This window comes from Exophiala viscosa (assembly GCF_022695815.1).
Source record: "Exophiala viscosa unplaced genomic scaffold EDD37scaffold_4, whole genome shotgun sequence".
In the NCBI taxonomy this organism is placed as follows: domain Eukaryota; kingdom Fungi; phylum Ascomycota; class Eurotiomycetes; order Chaetothyriales; family Herpotrichiellaceae; genus Exophiala; species Exophiala viscosa.
In genome coordinates this window covers 1,529,550-1,547,829 of record NW_026944356.1, presented here as the reverse complement: position 1 = coordinate 1,547,829, position 18,280 = coordinate 1,529,550, and the positions used below count along the sequence as shown (strand labels likewise).

At 51.9% G+C, this 18,280-nt stretch overlaps 9 protein-coding genes across 9 annotated transcripts; 3 read left to right on the top strand and 6 right to left on the bottom strand.

The window, feature by feature from the left end:
• Positions 1-92: 92 nt before the first annotated feature.
• EDD37DRAFT_608675 (uncharacterized protein) lies at positions 93-431 on the top strand (the record flags this gene model as incomplete). Its single annotated transcript, XM_062815072.1, has 1 exon — positions 93-431. One exon carries the CDS (start codon positions 93-95, stop codon positions 429-431), a length of 339 nt encoding a protein of 112 aa, XP_062671108.1.
• A 328-nt stretch (positions 432-759) lies between these two features.
• EDD37DRAFT_686509 (uncharacterized protein) lies at positions 760-2,254 on the bottom strand (the record flags this gene model as incomplete). Its single annotated transcript, XM_062819916.1, has 2 exons — positions 760-2,124; positions 2,179-2,254. The coding sequence occupies 2 exons, from the start codon at positions 2,252-2,254 to the stop codon at positions 842-844; spliced, it is 1,359 nt and encodes a 452-aa protein (XP_062671107.1). The 3' UTR covers positions 760-841.
• Positions 2,255-2,959: 705 nt separating this feature from the next.
• Positions 2,960-4,641, bottom strand: EDD37DRAFT_608673 (MFS transporter; the record flags this gene model as incomplete). Its single annotated transcript, XM_062815071.1, has 3 exons — positions 2,960-3,806; positions 3,862-4,112; positions 4,165-4,641. 3 exons carry the CDS (start codon positions 4,639-4,641, stop codon positions 2,960-2,962), a joined length of 1,575 nt encoding a protein of 524 aa, XP_062671106.1.
• Positions 4,642-5,451: 810 nt separating this feature from the next.
• Positions 5,452-7,500, bottom strand: EDD37DRAFT_380706 (luciferase-like domain-containing protein). The gene is made up of 4 exons (XM_062812089.1): positions 7,133-7,500; positions 6,856-7,077; positions 6,543-6,790; positions 5,452-6,491 (listed from the first exon to the last, which is right to left on the bottom strand). Exons 1-4 carry the CDS (start codon positions 7,241-7,243, stop codon positions 5,540-5,542), a joined length of 1,533 nt encoding a protein of 510 aa, XP_062671105.1. The 5' UTR covers positions 7,244-7,500; the 3' UTR covers positions 5,452-5,539.
• A 240-nt stretch (positions 7,501-7,740) lies between these two features.
• EDD37DRAFT_629095 (uncharacterized protein) lies at positions 7,741-9,818 on the top strand. Its single transcript, XM_062816486.1, has one exon. The coding sequence runs from the start codon at positions 7,759-7,761 to the stop codon at positions 9,727-9,729; it is 1,971 nt and encodes a 656-aa protein (XP_062671104.1). The 5' UTR covers positions 7,741-7,758; the 3' UTR covers positions 9,730-9,818.
• Positions 9,784-11,270, bottom strand: EDD37DRAFT_380600 (oxidoreductase). The gene has a single exon (XM_062812088.1). The coding sequence runs from the start codon at positions 11,180-11,182 to the stop codon at positions 9,839-9,841; it is 1,344 nt and encodes a 447-aa protein (XP_062671103.1). The 5' UTR covers positions 11,183-11,270; the 3' UTR covers positions 9,784-9,838.
• Positions 11,271-12,715: 1,445 nt separating this feature from the next.
• On the top strand, positions 12,716-14,212 carry EDD37DRAFT_562610 (alkanesulfonate monooxygenase; the record flags this gene model as incomplete). Its single annotated transcript, XM_062813923.1, has 1 exon — positions 12,716-14,212. The coding sequence occupies one exon, from the start codon at positions 12,716-12,718 to the stop codon at positions 14,210-14,212; it is 1,497 nt and encodes a 498-aa protein (XP_062671102.1).
• Positions 14,213-14,305: 93 nt separating this feature from the next.
• On the bottom strand, positions 14,306-16,368 carry EDD37DRAFT_380597 (uncharacterized protein). The gene is made up of 6 exons (XM_062812087.1): positions 15,892-16,368; positions 15,802-15,839; positions 15,434-15,724; positions 15,083-15,377; positions 14,739-15,023; positions 14,306-14,682 (listed from the first exon to the last, which is right to left on the bottom strand). The coding sequence occupies exons 1-6, from the start codon at positions 15,926-15,928 to the stop codon at positions 14,399-14,401; spliced, it is 1,230 nt and encodes a 409-aa protein (XP_062671101.1). The 5' UTR covers positions 15,929-16,368; the 3' UTR covers positions 14,306-14,398.
• EDD37DRAFT_629092 (sarcosine oxidase) lies at positions 16,361-18,263 on the bottom strand. Its single transcript, XM_062816485.1, has 3 exons — positions 17,069-18,263; positions 16,787-17,012; positions 16,361-16,730 (listed from the first exon to the last, which is right to left on the bottom strand). The coding sequence occupies exons 1-3, from the start codon at positions 17,829-17,831 to the stop codon at positions 16,442-16,444; spliced, it is 1,278 nt and encodes a 425-aa protein (XP_062671100.1). The 5' UTR covers positions 17,832-18,263; the 3' UTR covers positions 16,361-16,441.
• Positions 18,264-18,280: the final 17 nt, after the last annotated feature.

The window sequence follows — 18,280 nt, the reverse complement described above, 5'->3', positions numbered from 1 at the left end:
CGTGTGAAGTCTTCTCTCAAGCCACATTTCAAGCCTCATACTAATGGGTGGCACAGGCAAAGCCTAATAAAGTTTTCCTCTTGTACGGAGAAATGACGCTTCGCGAGTCTGTGGAGTTTCTCCTTGTAAATGTACCGGGTGCCCTCCTATTGACGATCCGTCTCATCGCACTCCGCTGGTTCTTGAGTGAAGAGGCACGACAACCGCACCGCAACGAATACCGATTCTACACGGACCTCGAAAAATGCAGTGAGATGAATCGACAGAAACTCGATGAGTCACGACTAAAGGAGATGACCATCGACGAACTCGGGTCGAGTGCCTCTGCAATAACCAGAGAGTTCAATAGAATACTTGCATTTGACACTAAAGAACTAGCAGCCACGCTCGAGAACTTGAAGCAGTCAGTCGAGTACTTGGCGGTGTATTAGACTCACCATGAGATTTTGGGAGAGAGCCAGTCCCGTAGAATCGGTGGCAAGCATACGGATTGGGACGCTCAGGAGGCGGATTGGAAGATAAGAGACAATCTAATCTTTAAAAGGGTCCATCTTGATCAACAAGTATGGAACCAATCGAATGCTCTTGTCACAGAGTGAACAGAGCATCATTTAACCGGATGTACTCTCTTCTCCCTTTCTCCCACCGCACCGTGATATCATCCCACTTCTACGCATGTCTTCATCTGTCACATGGATCACCAACAACCGGACTCTTAATGGACCCGGTGTTGCGTACATTCTCAACTGACAAGCATCTCCGCGCTCAGGCATGGTCGCCTCATCATCGCCCTCTGTGAAGTGTGTCGAAGCAAGCATCTCTGGCTCCTTTAATAGGCGTGTCAAGCTAATACAGCCGTGGCGAGGTGATCGTTGCCGAACTGTCTAACAACCAACCAAGCAGGCCACAGCGCAGCAGCCCACAATCCAAAGTTGATATACACACCGCCAACCTGAGCGAAGATTGTGATCGAGTTGAGCCCATAGCTCACCGCTTGCCACGCACTCTCCGTTCCTCTCAGCAATGCGGCGTACCGGATGACCTCGCTTGGATCTTTTGCCAATTGCCCAATCATGAAATAGCAGAACATGTAGTTGATCTGAAAGCCTGTAGTCAATAGCAAGTACGGAGCAAAAGCGTGCCCGAATCCACTACTACTCCAGTCATATGTTGGCTGGGTGTGACGGAACCGGGTCACCAGGACTGTCGCCCATATCCACCATGCACCTTGCAAAGTCATTATGACCGCGAATGCTGCCCTGGACCTTGTCTTCAAGTTGATTGACGTACGATCAAGCCAGACACCGAGAAGATTCCCACAAGTCACAGCAATGATGCCGGAAAGGAACGAGCCAAGCGCCCTTGCGCGCACGCTGAACCAGAGTGATAGGTAGGTGAAGAACACGGCTTCAGCATATACTGCCTGCCCAATGAATAGGAGCAGCAACAGAAAGTTCTTGCTAAAGAACGTCCTGACCATCAACTTGACTTCCAGCCATGGATGGTTGAATATGCTCAAATCCACTTTAACTCCATCCGTCCTCTCCACTTTTCTTGGAGGATCCAGCAGCAATGCCACAAAAGGGCCACAAGCCTGTAACGCGATGAAGACCAGGTACACGGTGTAACTGACCTTGCCAGCCTCATTACGATCAGCGTTGATGCCGAGGTTGATTGCACCACCCAGGATTTGACCTCCAAGGCGATATGTCAGCCAGTAGCCCAGCAATCGTCCCTTGTTGTACGGTTCAGGGTACGCCAATGCAATAGCCGCCTCGGATGCCCAGAAGACACCAGCGCTGATTCCACAGCAGGCAGCACCAAAAAGTACGGACCACTCGGTCCCGAAGCGGTTGTTCGTGTACAGGCCCGCGGCATAGGGTGCATAGCCCAGTGTCCCAAATAACAAGGCACCCTTGATGCTGATGTACTTTGTCAGGATGGACGAGAAGAAGCACGACACAACCATGAGAGAAAACGACATGCCGTTCGCCGCATTGACCAGATGCGGCTTTTCCTCCCCACCAGCTCCCAGGGAGTTCATGGCACCCCATATTCCTGGGGCAGCGAAGTTGCAGAGCCCAAGGATAGTGGCATTATAGAAGGTGCTATGGTACCAACGCACTGCATCAACATGGTCAGCATGACAGACGAGAGAAGGGGAGACTGATCACTTACCGGGATGCTTCTCAACGGCAGCTTCATTGACGTCTTGAAGCTCCACGTGCTTTCCGTTCGAGGCATGCTGAGACATGGTGATGAATTTTTGCTCAACCTCCTGCTCTGGCAATAGTCTTCGAAAAGGTTATGGAGCCGTCTCTGCCCATGGGTTTGGAAATCTTATGTACCTCTTGAGGCGCAGAACACCTCACCAAACGAGGCTTCTCGGCGAATGACTAGTTGTCCTCGGCGTATTGGCAAAGATCAAGACCAGTCATGGTCCATGCAGTAGCCGCAAGCACGCCATATCTACCGAAAGCAATTCATCTATCAACCACATGTAGAGCAACCAGCATCTCTCACCAGGCGGCAACTTCCTGTCGCTGGGAACGATACCACGATGGATCCTTGTCATGTAGTGCCGGGAAAGCATGCTGCATGTCGATCATTCCCCTGGTCGACGAATATCAGCTCACCATCTGCGGGTCATATTGCACCATCTCAAGGGATTTCGGTACGTTCGACGACTTACGGCAGGAACGGGAACAAAAATCTCCTTGGCGGCACGGGGAAGAAACACAGTCACTCCTTGGCATCATAGGTCAATTCGACCTCTATCTCACTTCAAATTGCTGCAGGAGAAGCTGAAGAACCGCTTGACCAGTTCACTGACCACCCACTATGTACAACTTCGACCCTCCCCATGACTGGAGCACTCGACTACCTCCCAAACTTCTCCATTGTCACTTTTGGTATGTTTTGACATGGCCACAGCATTCCAGCACTGCAAATCTACCGCTTATAGCTTGACATCGTCTCCTATAAACACAGCGCCCTCCTTGTTGGCCTTGATCCTGAGCCTTCGAACACGTTGAATGTCCTTCTCGTTCCGCCAAGTTAGGTACCAAGTGAAACAATTGGCAATCCAACTGGCCCCGATGGCACCAGCACAAATGCCGAAGGACACCTTATAGTCGGGCGCGTACTTTGACTGGAACAACTGCGGACCAACAACACCGCCCACTTGTCCGATGCAGGACTGGAAGGCGAGCGTGAATGCCGTACCGGTAGTTCCAATGAGCGAGCCAGACCGCCATGCCCAGAATGGGATGAAATACACGGCATAGAACATGGTGCCGAATATGCACCCGATGTAGATCGCGACTTTCGAGACGTCGGTGCAGAGGATCACGAAGAAGCTCAAAGCTCCAGCACAGATGATCATGATGAACTCTGGGCGTGTCAAGTAGGCGCGCTTGAGGAACCAGCCGGCGAAAATGATTGCCAAGACACTTGCTGCGGCGGGAGGGATGTTGAGAAGCTGGTTGCGAGGGAGTCCAGCAAAGCCCAGGGCTGTGGTGATGGTGGGCAATTGCCATGACAGGCCGTAACCGCCGAGGTTCATCAGGACTTGCGAGGCGCAGAATGAGTAGGTTCGCGGATCGCGTAGCGACGCAAGTACTTCGGCTCGGTCGAAGGCCTTGTCGTGTGTGCGCGGAGCATTCTCAGTGAGACGTAGTTCGAGGTATTCTTGCTCCCGAGGTGTGAGCCATTTGGCGGAACGGGGAGACTTGGGATAATCGGGCAGGGTAAAGTAGACCACAAATGCGAAGAGGATCGTAAAGAGTCCTTCGAGAAGGTATACCCTATGATGATGGGTCAGCAACGCAGATGTGGTTTCGGACAGGGATAAATACGAACCATTGCCAACCACTGAGACCACCGAGGCCGTTCATGTAAGAAACACCGTAGGCGATAAGCGACCCAACGATACCGGCACAGTTCTGGAAACCGAACATCCACATGATAGGCTTGCCCATTTCATCGCTACGGTACCACGAACATAGTTGAGCTGCGAGGCCGGGGAACAATCCTGCCTCCATCATCCCAAGGAAGAAGCGTGCAGCATAGAGACCCTGCTTGTTCTTGACGGCAGCATGGCAGGCGAGGACCTAGAACACTATCATCAGCACGCTGCAGGAGCCCAACAAGTGGAAGACTTACCACGCCCCAGCTAGCAATGATTCTGAATTGCCAGTTTCTGGGTGTTGCCTTCTTCAAGATCAGATTGCTTGGCACTTCGAAGACAATGTAACTAATCTTTGAGCCGTTATCAGCAGCTGGAGCATCACAAGTGACAACAAGACTCACGAAGTATATGCTCTGAACCCAATTGTACTCGTCCGCAGTCATGTGGAGCTGCTTCAATATGTTTCTCGGCTCACCGACCTGAAGAACCTTCACGGTCGCCGCATTGGTATAGTCAACATTCTTGAGCATGTACATGAGACCAATCAGTAACAGAAAGCGACGGTCGACTTTTCGCATGACAGCCTTGTCCTCCTCTGCGGAGAAAGACGACAAGACTGCATTTCGATGGTCGGTGGGCGAAGACGGAGCATCACTGTCGATGGTATGGTCGCGGACAGTGGAAGTCTTCTCGTTCGTGTTGATCTCAAGATCTCTTCCGAGTGAGCCCATGGCGGCAGCAGTATGTGTAAGAAGTCCTGCTGAGCGAATCAGGAATGAATATGATGGGACGACCCGGGTCAGATGCGAAGTTGAAGCACGTAGCTGGGCGAATACCGATTATAAGGACCTGGGGACCGGTGAACGTAGTGAAAACTCAGTCAGAGTTTCCCGTCCCAGAGAGACGGGAGCTTCTTTCTGCAAGCGTGCGGACGATAACGTAGACGACGTGGTCGTTCGAGAACGGCCGTCGACTCTTCGTGGCGGGCATGCATATTTCCACAACTCTGGAACCCGCCCTGACAAGCAGCACCATGCGCGTTTAGTGGAAAACGTTGTCGATGTCGACATCAGGATGCGTTGTACTCCGTTGAGGGACGCTCCGGGTATCGGTAGCTGTTATGGCGTGCTCGTGGGCGGCATTGACCCCGAAGGTGTCTGCAGCAACAAGAGGAACAAGGTACCTAGGTATGTGAGAGTGAACACCATATTGATCGACAAATGGGGCGAGGCTGTATCGGTCTTGTAATGTCTTTCATCAATCGTAATGCTGCAGATAAGGCATTGCATGTTCCGTATCATCCAGATCGGCTTTGTTCGCGGTCAAATACCGAAACTCAAGGCTTGAGCAGATTCATCATCAAGGGCCCAAATTGCGCCATCTCGAATTCTTGTTCTCACACTGTTTTTGGAATATTTCGGTGGTTGAGGCCGACACTGTGGAGAAAAACGTAGCACGCAATAATGTCCATTCCAATTCAGGCGACCAACGCGCTGTCAGTTGTTGTTGAGGCTCCGATAACAACGCCCTGACTTTATGAGCCGCATCAGATATCTTTGTGGATCTTAAGGGACAGCACCAAGGCTCGGCTCTGCATGTTGGGCTACTGTGGTCCAAATTCCGCCATTCTTAAGCTTGCTGTTCTGAGACTACGGGCGCCTCGGTCTCAACCGACTCGTCTTTGACGTTCTGGTCATACACGTCGTACTTGTACTTTGCGCCCGTGTGGTCGTCCCTGAGACCGGCTTGGCCGGGCCCATAAACCTTCTCACGCTGCGTCAAAGGTTTCTCGTCGGCAGATCGAGCCTCGGGGTATATGCCCCTGCGTCTAAGCTCAGGAACGAGCAGATCCACCACGTCCTCAAAGGAACCAGGCGTCGTGATATAGGCCAGGTTGAAGCCGTCCACATCTGCCTCTTCAACCCACTTCTCCAAGACATCCGCAACTTGCTCAGGAGTGCCTATACCAAGAGGTCCTAGACCACCGATGGCAGCTTTCTCGGACACAACTCTCGGAGTCCAGCGTGGTATGGTCTCGGATGTAGTCGTGAATGCGTCGAGAATGCTCCTTACTTTGTGCGCTTCCTTCGAGTCCTCCGTGGTGATATCCTTATCAAGGGGTATCGTAGAGATATCGATCCCTGTCCAGCCGGAGAACAAGACTAGGCCGCCTATCGTCGAGGCATATTTCTTCGCGTCTTCGTACTTTTGACGCGCTTCTTCTTCCGTTCGTCCAATGATTGGAGTGAAAGTCGCAACGACTTTGATAGACTTCGGATCGCGTCCCCGTTCTTTCGCGAGCTTCCGAATGTTGTCAATCTTGGGCCGGAGTACCTTGGGATCGTGTGAGGACACAAATATGGCTTCGGCGTGGTCGGCTGCAAAAGCTGATCCTGCTGTGGATGTCCCTGCTTGAAACAGGAACGGGGTGCGCTGAGGCGACGGGTCCACGATGTGTCGAGTTTCGAGATTGAAATATTTGCCGTGATGGTGAATGGTGCGGACCTTGTCGGGATCGATGTATACATCTGTGGCAGCGTCTGGGTTCAGAGCATCATCTGCCCATGATCCTTCCCAGAGCCTTTCCAGTCAATCAGTCAATCTGCATCTTGATACCACGGAGAACACGTACTTGTAGAGAACCCTCATGTACTCATCTGCCTGGGCGTATCGCTCGTCATGCTCGATTGGGGTGTTGATTCCGATGGCTTTGAATGCACCCTTTTTCCAGGAAGTGACAATGTTCCATCCGATGCGCCCCTTGGTGATGTGGTCAAGCGTGGAGAATCGTTTGGCCAGAAGAAAAGGTGGCTCGAATGAGGTAGAAGCTGTAATTCCGAATGCTAAGTTCTTCGTAACGGCCGCCATGGCTGAGATGGGCTATCAAGTGCGGGTCAGTCCATAGCCATCCTCTGGGTCGAAGCTGTTCAGCGTAGGCGACTTACAATCGTTGGATCCAGCATTGGCCATTGGGCAGCGCGTCGGACGCAATTGTCCTCGCTGCCTTCGTACGTGCTGTAAGACCCGTAGGTATCGGCAAGAAAGAGTGCATTGATTCCTCCACGCTCCAGGACTTTTGCAAGATCGGTCCAATACTCGAGATCCCGCTTCGTGCCGGAGCGATCCTTGGGATTCTGGAGAACCCAGTCAGCACCAACGCAGACAACCTGAAGTCTCGGTCCAGCACATCTAGGCAGCACGACATCGAACCTACTAACGTACCTTCCACTGTCCTGGAGAAAGATGGCCGACGGTGTACATATCGAAGGCATTGAGAATCAGCTGCTTCTTGGGTTTGACCCCATTGCTGTCCGGTGCCTCAACAGAGCCCATGTTGTCGGTATAGCAAGTGTGTGCTGTGAGTCCTTGCAAACGGGAATCAACAGCAACTTGAGGTGGTAAACAAAGTCGAAAATTAATTTCCAAAAAGTGACTTTGTCACACGCCCTGTGGAAGGAGATGTGCATTGTTGAGCGCGAATGTGCCGCATCAACCGAGGCGATAAGACCCATCATGAACCTTGTCATGGTCCGTCTTCTTCCCAGGTGCCTGGCTGCATCTGGAGATCCATGTGTTGATGGTGCGTTCTGCTGTCATACGAGGATGTACCAGTAGTTCCTCCATACCAAGGATGGCGACATCCGGTGGGGCTTGCGCGTGCTGTTGGCGCGCAAGTCCTTCGCCATTGCGACGGAGCATGTGCGATCACGACTGTCCAATACCATGGCCGATGGATGATACGGCTTGATCGCGGTGCCCTTGATAAGTCGGATGGATACACGGTTAAGAATTCATTGAACTCTAGACACGAGGGAACATTGTTGTGAGAATAGAGGAAAGGGAAAGAGATGGCAGCAGCAGCAGTCGACGGAATCTTGCCGCAGAGGAAAGGTGCAAACCTGACAAACTCAATTGACAAACATGACAAACTCAACGGCATCGATTCTGGCAATTTGACCTCCTCCGACCCTGAAGAAGTGGTAGCAATTGTGCCAAATGGCATCACACCAGGCCGCAAAGGTCCAGAGGTGCTAATATTGCCAGCAAGCGATGCAGAGACACCAGGAAACACCCTTCACTCGTCATATCCAGCCTCCAACCTCGAGCTTCCTGATCACCACATTGACGAGGTCCGGAGCTTGAGAGTTACCGTCATTGGAGCTGGTCTGTCAGGAATTCTCGCAGGGATACTGCTGCCCGCCAAGGTCCCAAAGATCCAGCTGACGATACTCGAGAAGAATACTGACGTGGGCGGAACCTGGCTGGAGAATGTCTACCCCGGAGTGAGATGCGATATCCCAGCTCACGTTTACCAAGCGACGTTCAGCCCGAACACGCAATGGTCTCAACAATTCGCCGAGGGTCATGAGATCCGAGATTACTGGCAAGGACAGGCACGAAAATACGACGTGTACAAGTATGTCAAGTTTGGCAGAAAAGTCAACGACGTCACCTGGGATGAGGGTACCGCCGAATGGACCATTACAGGGACAGACCTTGGCAAAGACCAACCTTTTGAAGACAAAGCAGACTTTGTACTCACAGCCATCGGACGCTTCAACGACTGGAGATTACCCAACTACCCTGGAATCAACGAGTATCAAGGGCATCTCCGACATGCTTCAAACTGGGACAAGAACTTCGATCCCACTGGAAAAAGTTTGGCGGTCATCGGTAATGGCGCCAGTGGAATCCAACTTGTCCCGAACCTTCAACGAGTTGCGAAGCACATCGACCATTACGCCCGTAACAAGACTTGGATCGCCGCGTCCTGGGCAGGTGACGAACGGACGTTCGAACCGCAATGGTATCCAGAGGAGAAGAAGAAAGAACTAGAGAATCCAGACGAGTACCTCAAGTTTCGAAAGGAGATTGAATCGAAGTACTGGCGGCGCTTCGCATCGACGTTCCGTGGAGCACCCGAGAATGAAGCCATGCGAGAACGCTTCATCCAGATCATGACCGAGCGAGTCTCCCGCAAGCCCGAGCTAATCAAAAGCTTGGTGCCAGACTTCAATCCCAACTGTCGGAGGCTAACTCCTGGTCCTGGATACTTGGAAGCCATCACGGCGGACAATGTCAATTTCATTCAGGATCGGATCCGCCGCTTTACCAAGACCGGCATCGAGACAGTCACGGGCGAGCACCGCGAAGTGGACGCCATCTTCTGTGCTACCGGTGCAGCCATCGACTTCATCACACCCTTCAGCATCCATGCCCACGGCAGGAACCTCCAAGACATTTGGCGACCACGCCCGGCCAAAGAGCTCGCCAACAACCCCGACTACCACGGCTGGCCGTACACCTACCTGGGTCTGGCAGTGCCAAACTTTCCGAATTTACTGCTCATCCACGGCCCGCATGGCGCTGGACCGTCCGGCACAGTTCCGCACAGCTGCGAGGTGCAATTGACGTACTACGCCAAACTCCTGCGCAAAGTATCTTCACAGGGCATCAAGTCCATGTCTCCATCCAAAAAGGCTACCGATGACTTTGTCGCCTACGCCGATGCATTCTTCCCCAAAACGGTGCTTACCGACAACTGCAGCTCCTGGGCTAATGGCGGCCAACCGGGCCAGCGCATTCACGGTATCTGGCCTGGCAGTGCAGGGCAGGTGACGCTGGTCAGGAAGGAACCGCGCTGGGAAGACTGGGAGTACGAGTACTGGCACGACAGTGGAAATCGGTTTGTAGGATGGTTAGGCAACGGGTGGACCAAGAAGGAACGGGAGGAGGATTCGGACATCACGCCCTACCTGCGGAGAGAAGGCGAGGTCGATCTCAAGAGTTTACACGAAGAGTGGTGGAGTTGGCCGTGAGGTGTCTAAGACATGCTCGGTATAGGTCTTCTTGGATCAGTGATAGATTTCGTGGCCGCAATAATGGTATCCAATACTCCATATGAATGCAATGGTCTATGCTATAAGTCTATACTCGGACAGCAATCCTGCCGCCACTGATCTCTCCTTTCCTCATGCGGTCCAGCGCAACGTTGACATTTTTCAGCCCTTCTTCCACTCCCAAAAGCCTCGGCGGCTCGAGTAATCCTTGCTCCAGTAGTCTCTCCAGCCAGATCATGAGTGCCTCGCCAAGTTCAGGAACTTCATGGAACAACTTAATTGGGACGGCATGGAACTTGATGGTTCCTGGAGAAGTCTTGGGCAAACCGGTCAAGCCGATCAAATGGGTCGACGTTTTGTTCGTCAAAGTCGACAGTGAAATTGCAGAAGCAGGGGGCGTTGCAGGCGGCGTGAAAACGTCTTCTGTGGAAGGGGTCGTCTTCTCTACCGTTTCTGTGGGCTCTGGCCCAAGGCTATGAAGAAGTTGCTCAGCTGTCTGCCTCCCCACCGTGTCGAAACCGAATCGTAGATTGCCGTGTGCAGATGCTCTCACGATCTCAACAGCGCGCTGGGGATTGTGGCTGTCAACGATGACATCTGGCCGTGACTGGGGTGTGGAAGAATGTAGCCAAACGCTGTGCTTTCGAGCGTCGAGGATGCTGATCGTTCTCAGTCCTGCCAATCGTGCTAATTGATTGACAATGAATGCCGTCGTACTTGATCCACCCCAAATGGCCAGCCAGTCACCCGCTCTTGCTCTCTCCGTATCGTCGATACCATCGAGGCATTCGGTACGGATGTCCTCGGCTAGTTTTGAGGGGTCGAGTCCCCGTACCAGTGACAGTAGGTTCGGTCCATCCAAGACACTGCTGAAGTCAAGGCCGGCACAGATTCCTAATGAGATGGCTGCAGCAACGAATGCTACTCCAAGCACAGAGCCAGACTCGGCTGTCAGGCGACGGGGTAGTCTGGCTAGGTTGTAATCTGTTGCTAAGACATATTGTTGGAATGCCGCTTTTCGAAGATCGCGGTAGTCGGTAGAGACAACGATGACAAGATCGCCCACCTTTAGTCGTGAGTTCTTCTTTGACACGGTGACGACCTGACCGACGAGTTCACGACCAGAGACATAAGGAAGGGTTGGAATGCCGAAGTTAAAATCTGGGGCTTTCCAATCTATGGGGTTGAGGCCGAGTACGACGTTCTTCACGAGGACTTCTCTGTCCTCGGAGGGTACTGGTATACCATGGTCGTCAATCGCAGCATATGGCTGTCGAGGGCCATGAAGTAGGAGGGCACTTTGCCTTTCTGGAATTTGCAGAGACGTGGGCGTAGTCTCCTTTTGGTCGTTCCGCTTCTCAACACTAGCAGGCGCTATAGGAGGCTCAGTCACCAGCTTCTTCCCTATCCCAAATATCCGTAGGAATGCCATTGCAAATCTTTTGTTGAAGTCGCTTTCCTAGGCTTGATAAGTACATAAGGAGAAGTCACTGTATCCGTCGTTGTTCCATTGCCGATCCCGCAAAATTTGCAATGCATTCACCAGCTCCTAATTGTGACATATCACTTCCGAGATGTTAGATCCGCTTTGGTGACCTTGTTGGACATTCTACCAAGATGCCTGTGCCGGTCGCGATAAGTGAGACGAATTGTTGGTCTCCTGGGCAAGCACGACATCGCTCCACAACAAGACGGCTCGGGAAGGCAAGAACGAGCAGATGCCAGCACGTGCTTTTGCGGACATTTGCGTGCTGCAACGACGCGAGTATCGTGGATCATCATTGAGGGGGAAGATGGGACTGGCACGCTGATGCATGGCCACCTACCCGTGAAGGGGGACCATGCATCCTGGAGAGCAGGAGAAAATCTGAGCCGCTACGGTAAGATTGAATGTGTGAAGTGTTGTAATGACGGCTGGGATTTGTTTTAGGCCCGATCACCAATCCCTAGTCAATGGCGTGATATTGGCGTTGATGGCGACACTGAACCAGCCTTCGACTTGATCAGGAAAGAGCTTTCTTATCGTGTAGTACGGCTTCAACCTTTGAACCGAAAACACAAAACGCCAGCCAGTCATCACCTCACACCAATATTTGAAGGAGTGACGACCTATCACAATCAGGATGTTCTCCCACGATATCGGTGTTTCAGCCTTGCCTCATCGCAAGCGTGTGATCTTTTGGTCAGCCCCGGCAGATTTCAACCCTGAAGGAGAAATTGACACTCTCTGTCACTAGAGTAGGTAGGGACCATCTTTAAGAGGCGTCAGGAAAGTTATCGGTGGTCAGTAGTGTCCGTAGGGTGCGATAGGGGTTGGCCCTCGTTTTTTGATGGCACTAATGCTCCACCGCACTACAACGGCAGTGCATTGGACCTATTAAACGCGTTTACTACGGCTGAGATGGCGATGCAGCGCGTCGTGGTGGTACCTGATTTCCATGATCGAAGGGGGATGTGGTCCAGCATCTGCTACAGAATAATTTGACAAGAAGGAACTATGCCCACTCTCCCACTGTTCTTTGACATTGCTCAAGTATCCAGAGTCTGCTAAGACTCACGTGTCTCAGAAAAGAGCAAGGCGAGATGAATCTGCAGCACCTGCCTGATCCTACAGGCGCCGCGGGCATAGATGCCGGTAAAAGTGATTGGGACACTGAAATCCAACTTGCAGTAGCACATCCAGAGTTAATGCTTAGCACTTTGAGGACATGCCCCACTTCGACGACCTGTGGCAACTGGAACAGATGAGTGCTGGATGGAAATATGGCGTGCTGTTTGAAACGATGGCGTGCGAATCCGGAGGATCGCCGTATGGCGACATACCCCGAGCGCGTTGCGGTCAGAACGTTCAACAGTGTCGCCATACAGAGACGACCTGCATCCCCTTCCCGAACATTGCTTATCAAAATTGGTTCTCAACACGTCGAAGCTCGACACAGAGAAAGAAACTGTCGAAATCATCAAGATGGTGGACGTCAACAACGGCCAGCCGGAGGCACCAAAGACGAACGGGTCGACCGGTACGGTCACTCACAACGGCACGAATGGCACGAATGGCACCAAGAAGTCTAAGGAATGGATCCTCAACGCCTTTGCCATGAACACTCCATGCCATCTGTCACCGGGACTCTGGCGACACCCTCGCAACAAAACCACTCAATATAAGAAGCTGAGTTTCTGGACAGACTTGGCCAAACTTCTCGACGAAGCCGGATTTCATGCTCTTTTTCTCGCGGACGTCCTGGGATGTTACGACGTCTACAAAGGGCCAGCCAATCATGGACCAGCGATTGGGGTCGGCGCTCAATTTCCAGTCAATGATCCCTTGTATCTGGTGCCGGCTATGACTGCCGTCACAAAGAATCTGGTGTTTGGCGTCACCGCAAGCACGACGTATGAGCAACCATATTCTCTGGCCCGGCGATTTTCGACCGTCGATCACCTGAGCGATGGCCGCGTAGCCTGGAACATTGTGACGTCCTACCTGGACAGTGCTGCCCGCAACTTCGGTCTGACGGACCAGGTCGAGCATGATAAGCGATACGCCCTCGCCGAGGAATATATGGAGGTCCTGTACAAGCTATGGGAGAGTAGCTGGCGAGATGATGCCGTGGTGGAAGATAGAGACACCGGCATCTGGGCCGTGGCGGATCGCGTCAGGCAGATTAATCACAAAGGCGAGTTTTTCAACGTGCCGGGACCACATATTTGTGAGCCATCACCACAGCGAACTCCATTCCTCTTCCAGGCTGGGACTTCGAAGACAGGCCGTGCCTTTGGTGCGAAACATGCAGAGGTGATCTTTGCTGGCGCTCAGTTGCCGGAGAAGCTTCGTCCCTCAGTGGACGCCATTCGGCAGCTGGCTAGGGATGAAGGTCGTGATCCTTATCATGTGAAAGTCATCGCCAGCATGTGCATCATCGTGGCTGAAACCGATGAGGCTGCGCAAGCCAAGCACGCCGAGTTACTTTCATATGGAAACACCGAAGGTGCTTTGGCGCTCTTCGGGGGCTGGACCGGTGTTGATATGTCGACCTACGCTGATGACGAAGATTTCAGATTCGCAAAGATGCCTATGATACAATCAATCATAAATGGATGGACAGAAACCGTCCCTGGCAGCAAGGATTTGAAGTGGAACAAGGCAACAATTGCTGAATATCTGATACTGGGCGGATTCTCTGCCAAGGCGGTTGGCAGTCCAAAGACTGTGGTCGACAAGCTCGAACAGTGGGTTGAGGTTGCTGACATCGATGGTTTCAACCTATCGCACGTCACGAATCCGGGCAGTTTTGAGGACATTATTGAGTTTGTGTTCCCCGAACTGAAGCGTCGGGGTCATTTCAGGTCACCGCCAAAGAAAGAGGGTGAAACGGCTCGAGAGCAATTCTTTGGTACGCCATGGCTGCTCGACGACCATCCAGGACACAAGTACAGATGGCGAGCACCTCCTCCAGAATAGTTCAGTCAGGAATCGCGCTGGAAGCAAAATGCTCCAAAAGCTTTGGGATTTGACATGCATGCATTGACGACAATGTCAGGTGAACGATTTCAGGGCAAAAACTTTCATATTGTAGGAAGCGAACCATTTGACATGATCTTCCAGAAAGGTCTTTAACATCGTTCATCAAACGACGCAGTTCAGCCTCTAGACAGCCTCGCCTTGCGTGGGTAGTGGGACAAGGGTCTGCTCCATATGCAAAGGAGTGGTGCCAATCTTCACGATGGGCATATCCTTGTTCTGACCCCAATTATGCACAGCCAGACCTTGCTTCAGTGACATCCGGACTTCATCGGCCCCTCGTTCGACCACTTCTGCCATGTAGCTATCGGCAAATTCCTTCAGATCCAGCTTCCCTGCGGCAATCTCAGGTATTGCATGGACGAGGTTCAAAACATCCTGTAACGCATGATTGAGTCCTTGTGCACGATCTATAGGGCGAATGTCAGATCAGGCTTTTGGACATCTCAAACCAGGGATGACTTACGTGCTGTCATAGAATGAGCACAATCTCCTGCAAGGAGAACTCGTCCATTCTTGTTGTCCCATGGAATGCTCTCCCAGGTACCATACCTATCAGTGCTGATGAACGTCCCTTCAGGCATCCATTCTATAGCGGACCGGAAGGGCTCGGCAAAGGCTTTTCCTGCCTCCTTGACTATTGCGAACCTTCTTTCTGAACTGTCTTCTTCAGGTGGTATGTTGGCTTTCATCGCCATGAAAACTTGAAATTTCCAGGATTCTGGCTTGTCCGGATCATCAATGTCAAGGGCTATCTGAGAGTCAGTTAAGTCGATCCTAGCCCAAGCAGGGAGATTGGAGAAGACTCACGTATCAAACCATAATACGTACCGTTCGGATGAACTGCAATGTCCATGAAGGCACTCAGCCCCTCTTTGATCTTGAGTGCCCGGTCGACAGGATATTGCATCCAAAAGTTGTTGAGAATGAATCCCGGCAGAGGTTTCCATTTGGCGTCCTCCTTGTTGGCAAAGAGAAGTTGTCTTGACGGAGATTGAGCTCCATCGCAGCATACTACAAGAGTGCCTGTGGCGGTCGTCCCATCCGCGAAGACTACTTCGACCCCGTTTGGCAGCTCTTTGATTGTTTTCATTTCCTTGTTGTACTGTAACCTGGTCAATACTTATAATTTCATTGTCGACCAAGCTGGGATATAGTTACCTGGACTGGGATCTCCTGTGTCAAAGCCTGCCTGATCTTCTTTTGGCTGTACCGTTTCGCTGGACCCAATGGAATGTGCTTGAAGACCTCTCCTGTCTCACCGTTGTGGAATTCGACCTGCTCCTGGACTTTGTTGTCTCTCTGAACAATGACTTGCGCCTTGCGAAGACGTTGTCCCATGTCCTCGGGGTAGAGCTCCATGAACTGTACCGCCCAGTGGACGGTGATGCCCCAGTCACGGTGTCGGGTGGCACCGCCATGTTTCTCGAAGATCTCATACTCGATACCTTGCTGGAGGGTATCATGTCAGCAATACCACTCATACGTCACCCTAAAGCTGTGACCGGGGTCTAGCACTTGGGGCATACCTTTCGCAAGCCATGAGCAAGAGACAAGCCTGTGACACCTGATACGAATAGGTCAGTCTCGGTCGGGATCAATGCAGTCTAAGCCCATACCTGCGCCGACGATCAGAACCTTGAAGTTTGTAGCCATGATTGGTCGTTGTCCTTATTTACAGCACTGTTCACACTTCTTGAGCAACATTCATATCGTCCCTGCTCGCCACCGCAAGGTAAGTCGATCACGGCTGAATATTCATCCATCGATTCTGCTCTGCCTGTGTGGTATGCTACCCATAGAACAAGGTGATGCGTATCCTCCGCAATCCTGGCGAGGCTGGATACTCCTATCATGGTCCACAGTGGAAGTGGACCGGATCACCGACAGCACCGAAAGGCTAAGATTGACCGGGAGCGGATCGGAGCATGTCGGTCCAGATTGCAGCCCTGGACTATCGCTTCTGTTCCTGCTTATCATGGATCTCGGTAACGAGGCATGCGCAATGCTCCGGGACCTTCAGCCTTACCCGCTTCTTGTGCGAGCCTGCCTGGACCTGCACAAGCATACAACGAAGAAAACAAGCCGCTTACTAGCTCATTAGCGTCGAGCTTGATATCGTATTGAGGAATTATGTTATGTTGTTTCCAGACTCTTCCAGATCTGCGACTACAGTTTGGCGGAGCATGATTGCCACCCAGGAAGATCGCTCAGCTCCTGGATCGGTGCTGCGAACATAGGTTTGGCTTTGTGTTTATTGGTTACCGATGTCGACGATCCCCATTGCCATTTTTCTTCCAGTACTCTGGGCAAAGTCCCTTCAAGCACCTGCGAAACGAATGTTCCGAGAGTGGGTAGGAACTTGAAAGCATGGCCGGAGCCACCTGTGGTGATTATGAGGCCTTTCTGTCGAGGATGTCTGCAAATAACGAAATCTTCGTTTGCAGTTTCGGTGTCCCTGAGCCCATCCGTCAGCCACGGCCGCGGTTAACAGGGGATTGGGAGTGCACTCACCAGCATATTCGTGTTTCGGACCAAGGCCGCTCGGCCAATTCTGGCATGACCTCACGAACCCAGCCTCGTAGACGTCTTTGGATTTCGTCGGGGACGTCGTCGCGAGGGTTGTCCTCGCGGTACCTGGGTAGTGAAACGCCTGGTACTGTTGAATTGTTGTAGTTCGAGACAAAGTGTACAGAGGCGATCTTGATGGTGTTCGTTTCATCGGGCGGAAAGATACATCCTATCGAACTTGTCAGCTCGGTTTCGCCTACCGCTCTTTTTTTTACAAGTTCTCACCTTCTTCTATGTTGGCGATTAGTGTCATCTGCTGATACCGCTCGACCTCTTCGGGTCGAAGCTTGATAAAGCAAACAGTGTGACCCAGAGCACAATGTTGTCCTTCCATATCAATCAAAGACGCCGTATTCGCGCCAGCGGCTAGGACGACATGATCTGCATGGTAAATTGTGCCATCAACAGTGCGCACCCCAGTACAAGACTCATTGAGAAGAAGGCTTTGTACGTGCCCTGCATTTCCTGAGATGAATGAGACTCCACGAGCAGCACTCTCTTCTGCCATCTCGAGTAGAATGTTGTTTGATGCTGCCCAACCTGCTGCTGGATCAGACAAAATCTTCCAGTCCTTCATTGAGCCAGTAAAGACAGGCCATATCGATCTCACTTCTGCTGTTTTTATGAAACGAACATCACGTACACCCTTTCTTAGGGCATTATGCGCACTCTCCTCGATGAACGGGACACTGCTCCCACTGGCACATAGCAACCAGCCTGATTGATGGAAATGCTTGTTGAATATCGAAGTTGGGTCTGTCCATGCCTTCATAGCGCTCATCGCTAAATCGACATACACCGGATCTGAGTATTGTGTGCGGATCATCTTGTTGATGTCGCTCGCCGCAGCTGCCTGCGATGGAGGCGGAAATCGATCAAGCACACATATCGAGCTGTACTTTCGTCCTTCTCCCAGGCTTTGAGACAGGTGCCAGGCCGTTGAGATGCCAAATGCACCTCCCCCAATGATAACGATTGATTTTCCCATTACTACAGCTGCTGTGATGCTTTACCGCATGTCGTCGCATGAACTGGGCGTCCTGTTATGAAAACGTACCTCACACCCCAATAGTCCCAACACATACCGACCCCTTACTCAGCAACGTATTGGTTCTTCCCCATAGCCCGTGGGCTAGACAATAACAACAGCTCTGATCCGGCTGATATCCGCGTTGCGATCCGCTGCCCTGGAGTCGGTGGCCTCGACAGGACTGTTATGCGAGTGCCGAGGATAACGTATGAAATCTAGAACCACCTACTTTTGACGATAAGAAAGGGAGGGGCGGATGAGGCTCATCGATCTACGCTGACGGCCGAGAACACCGAGAAGACCGAGACTAGCAGGATCTTTCTGTTATGATAGGCGTGACGTGCAAAGGTGGAACCTTTCAGATAAGAAGATTTGACTAGCAATCTGGACGGGCTAGTATCAGTTAT

Coding starts and splice junctions, on each gene's coding strand:
- EDD37DRAFT_380706 (XM_062812089.1), bottom strand. CDS start 7,243: ATGGGCTCTGTTGAGGCACCGGACAGCAATGGGGTCAAACCCAAGAAG. Junction 7,078..7,132: donor TTTCTCCAGGACAGTGGAAG/GTACGTTAGTAG, acceptor CCGAGACTTCAG/GTTGTCTGCGTTGGTGCTGA. Junction 6,791..6,855: donor CAATGCTGGATCCAACGATT/GTAAGTCGCCTA, acceptor CGCACTTGATAG/CCCATCTCAGCCATGGCGGC.
- EDD37DRAFT_629095 (XM_062816486.1), top strand. CDS start 7,759: ATGGCAGCAGCAGCAGTCGACGGAATCTTGCCGCAGAGGAAAGGTGCA.
- EDD37DRAFT_380600 (XM_062812088.1), bottom strand. CDS start 11,182: ATGGCATTCCTACGGATATTTGGGATAGGGAAGAAGCTGGTGACTGAG.
- EDD37DRAFT_380597 (XM_062812087.1), bottom strand. CDS start 15,928: ATGGCTACAAACTTCAAGGTTCTGATCGTCGGCGCAG. Junction 15,840..15,891: donor GGTTCTGATCGTCGGCGCAG/GTATGGGCTTAG, acceptor TATTCGTATCAG/GTGTCACAGGCTTGTCTCTT. Junction 15,024..15,082: donor TACGTATTATGGTTTGATAC/GTGAGTCTTCTC, acceptor ACTCTCAGATAG/CCCTTGACATTGATGATCCG.
- EDD37DRAFT_629092 (XM_062816485.1), bottom strand. CDS start 17,831: ATGGGAAAATCAATCGTTATCATTGGGGGAGGTGCATTTGGCATCTCA. Junction 17,013..17,068: donor AATCGCCAACATAGAAGAAG/GTGAGAACTTGT, acceptor CAAGTTCGATAG/GATGTATCTTTCCGCCCGAT. Junction 16,731..16,786: donor TCCGAAACACGAATATGCTG/GTGAGTGCACTC, acceptor GGATGGGCTCAG/GGACACCGAAACTGCAAACG.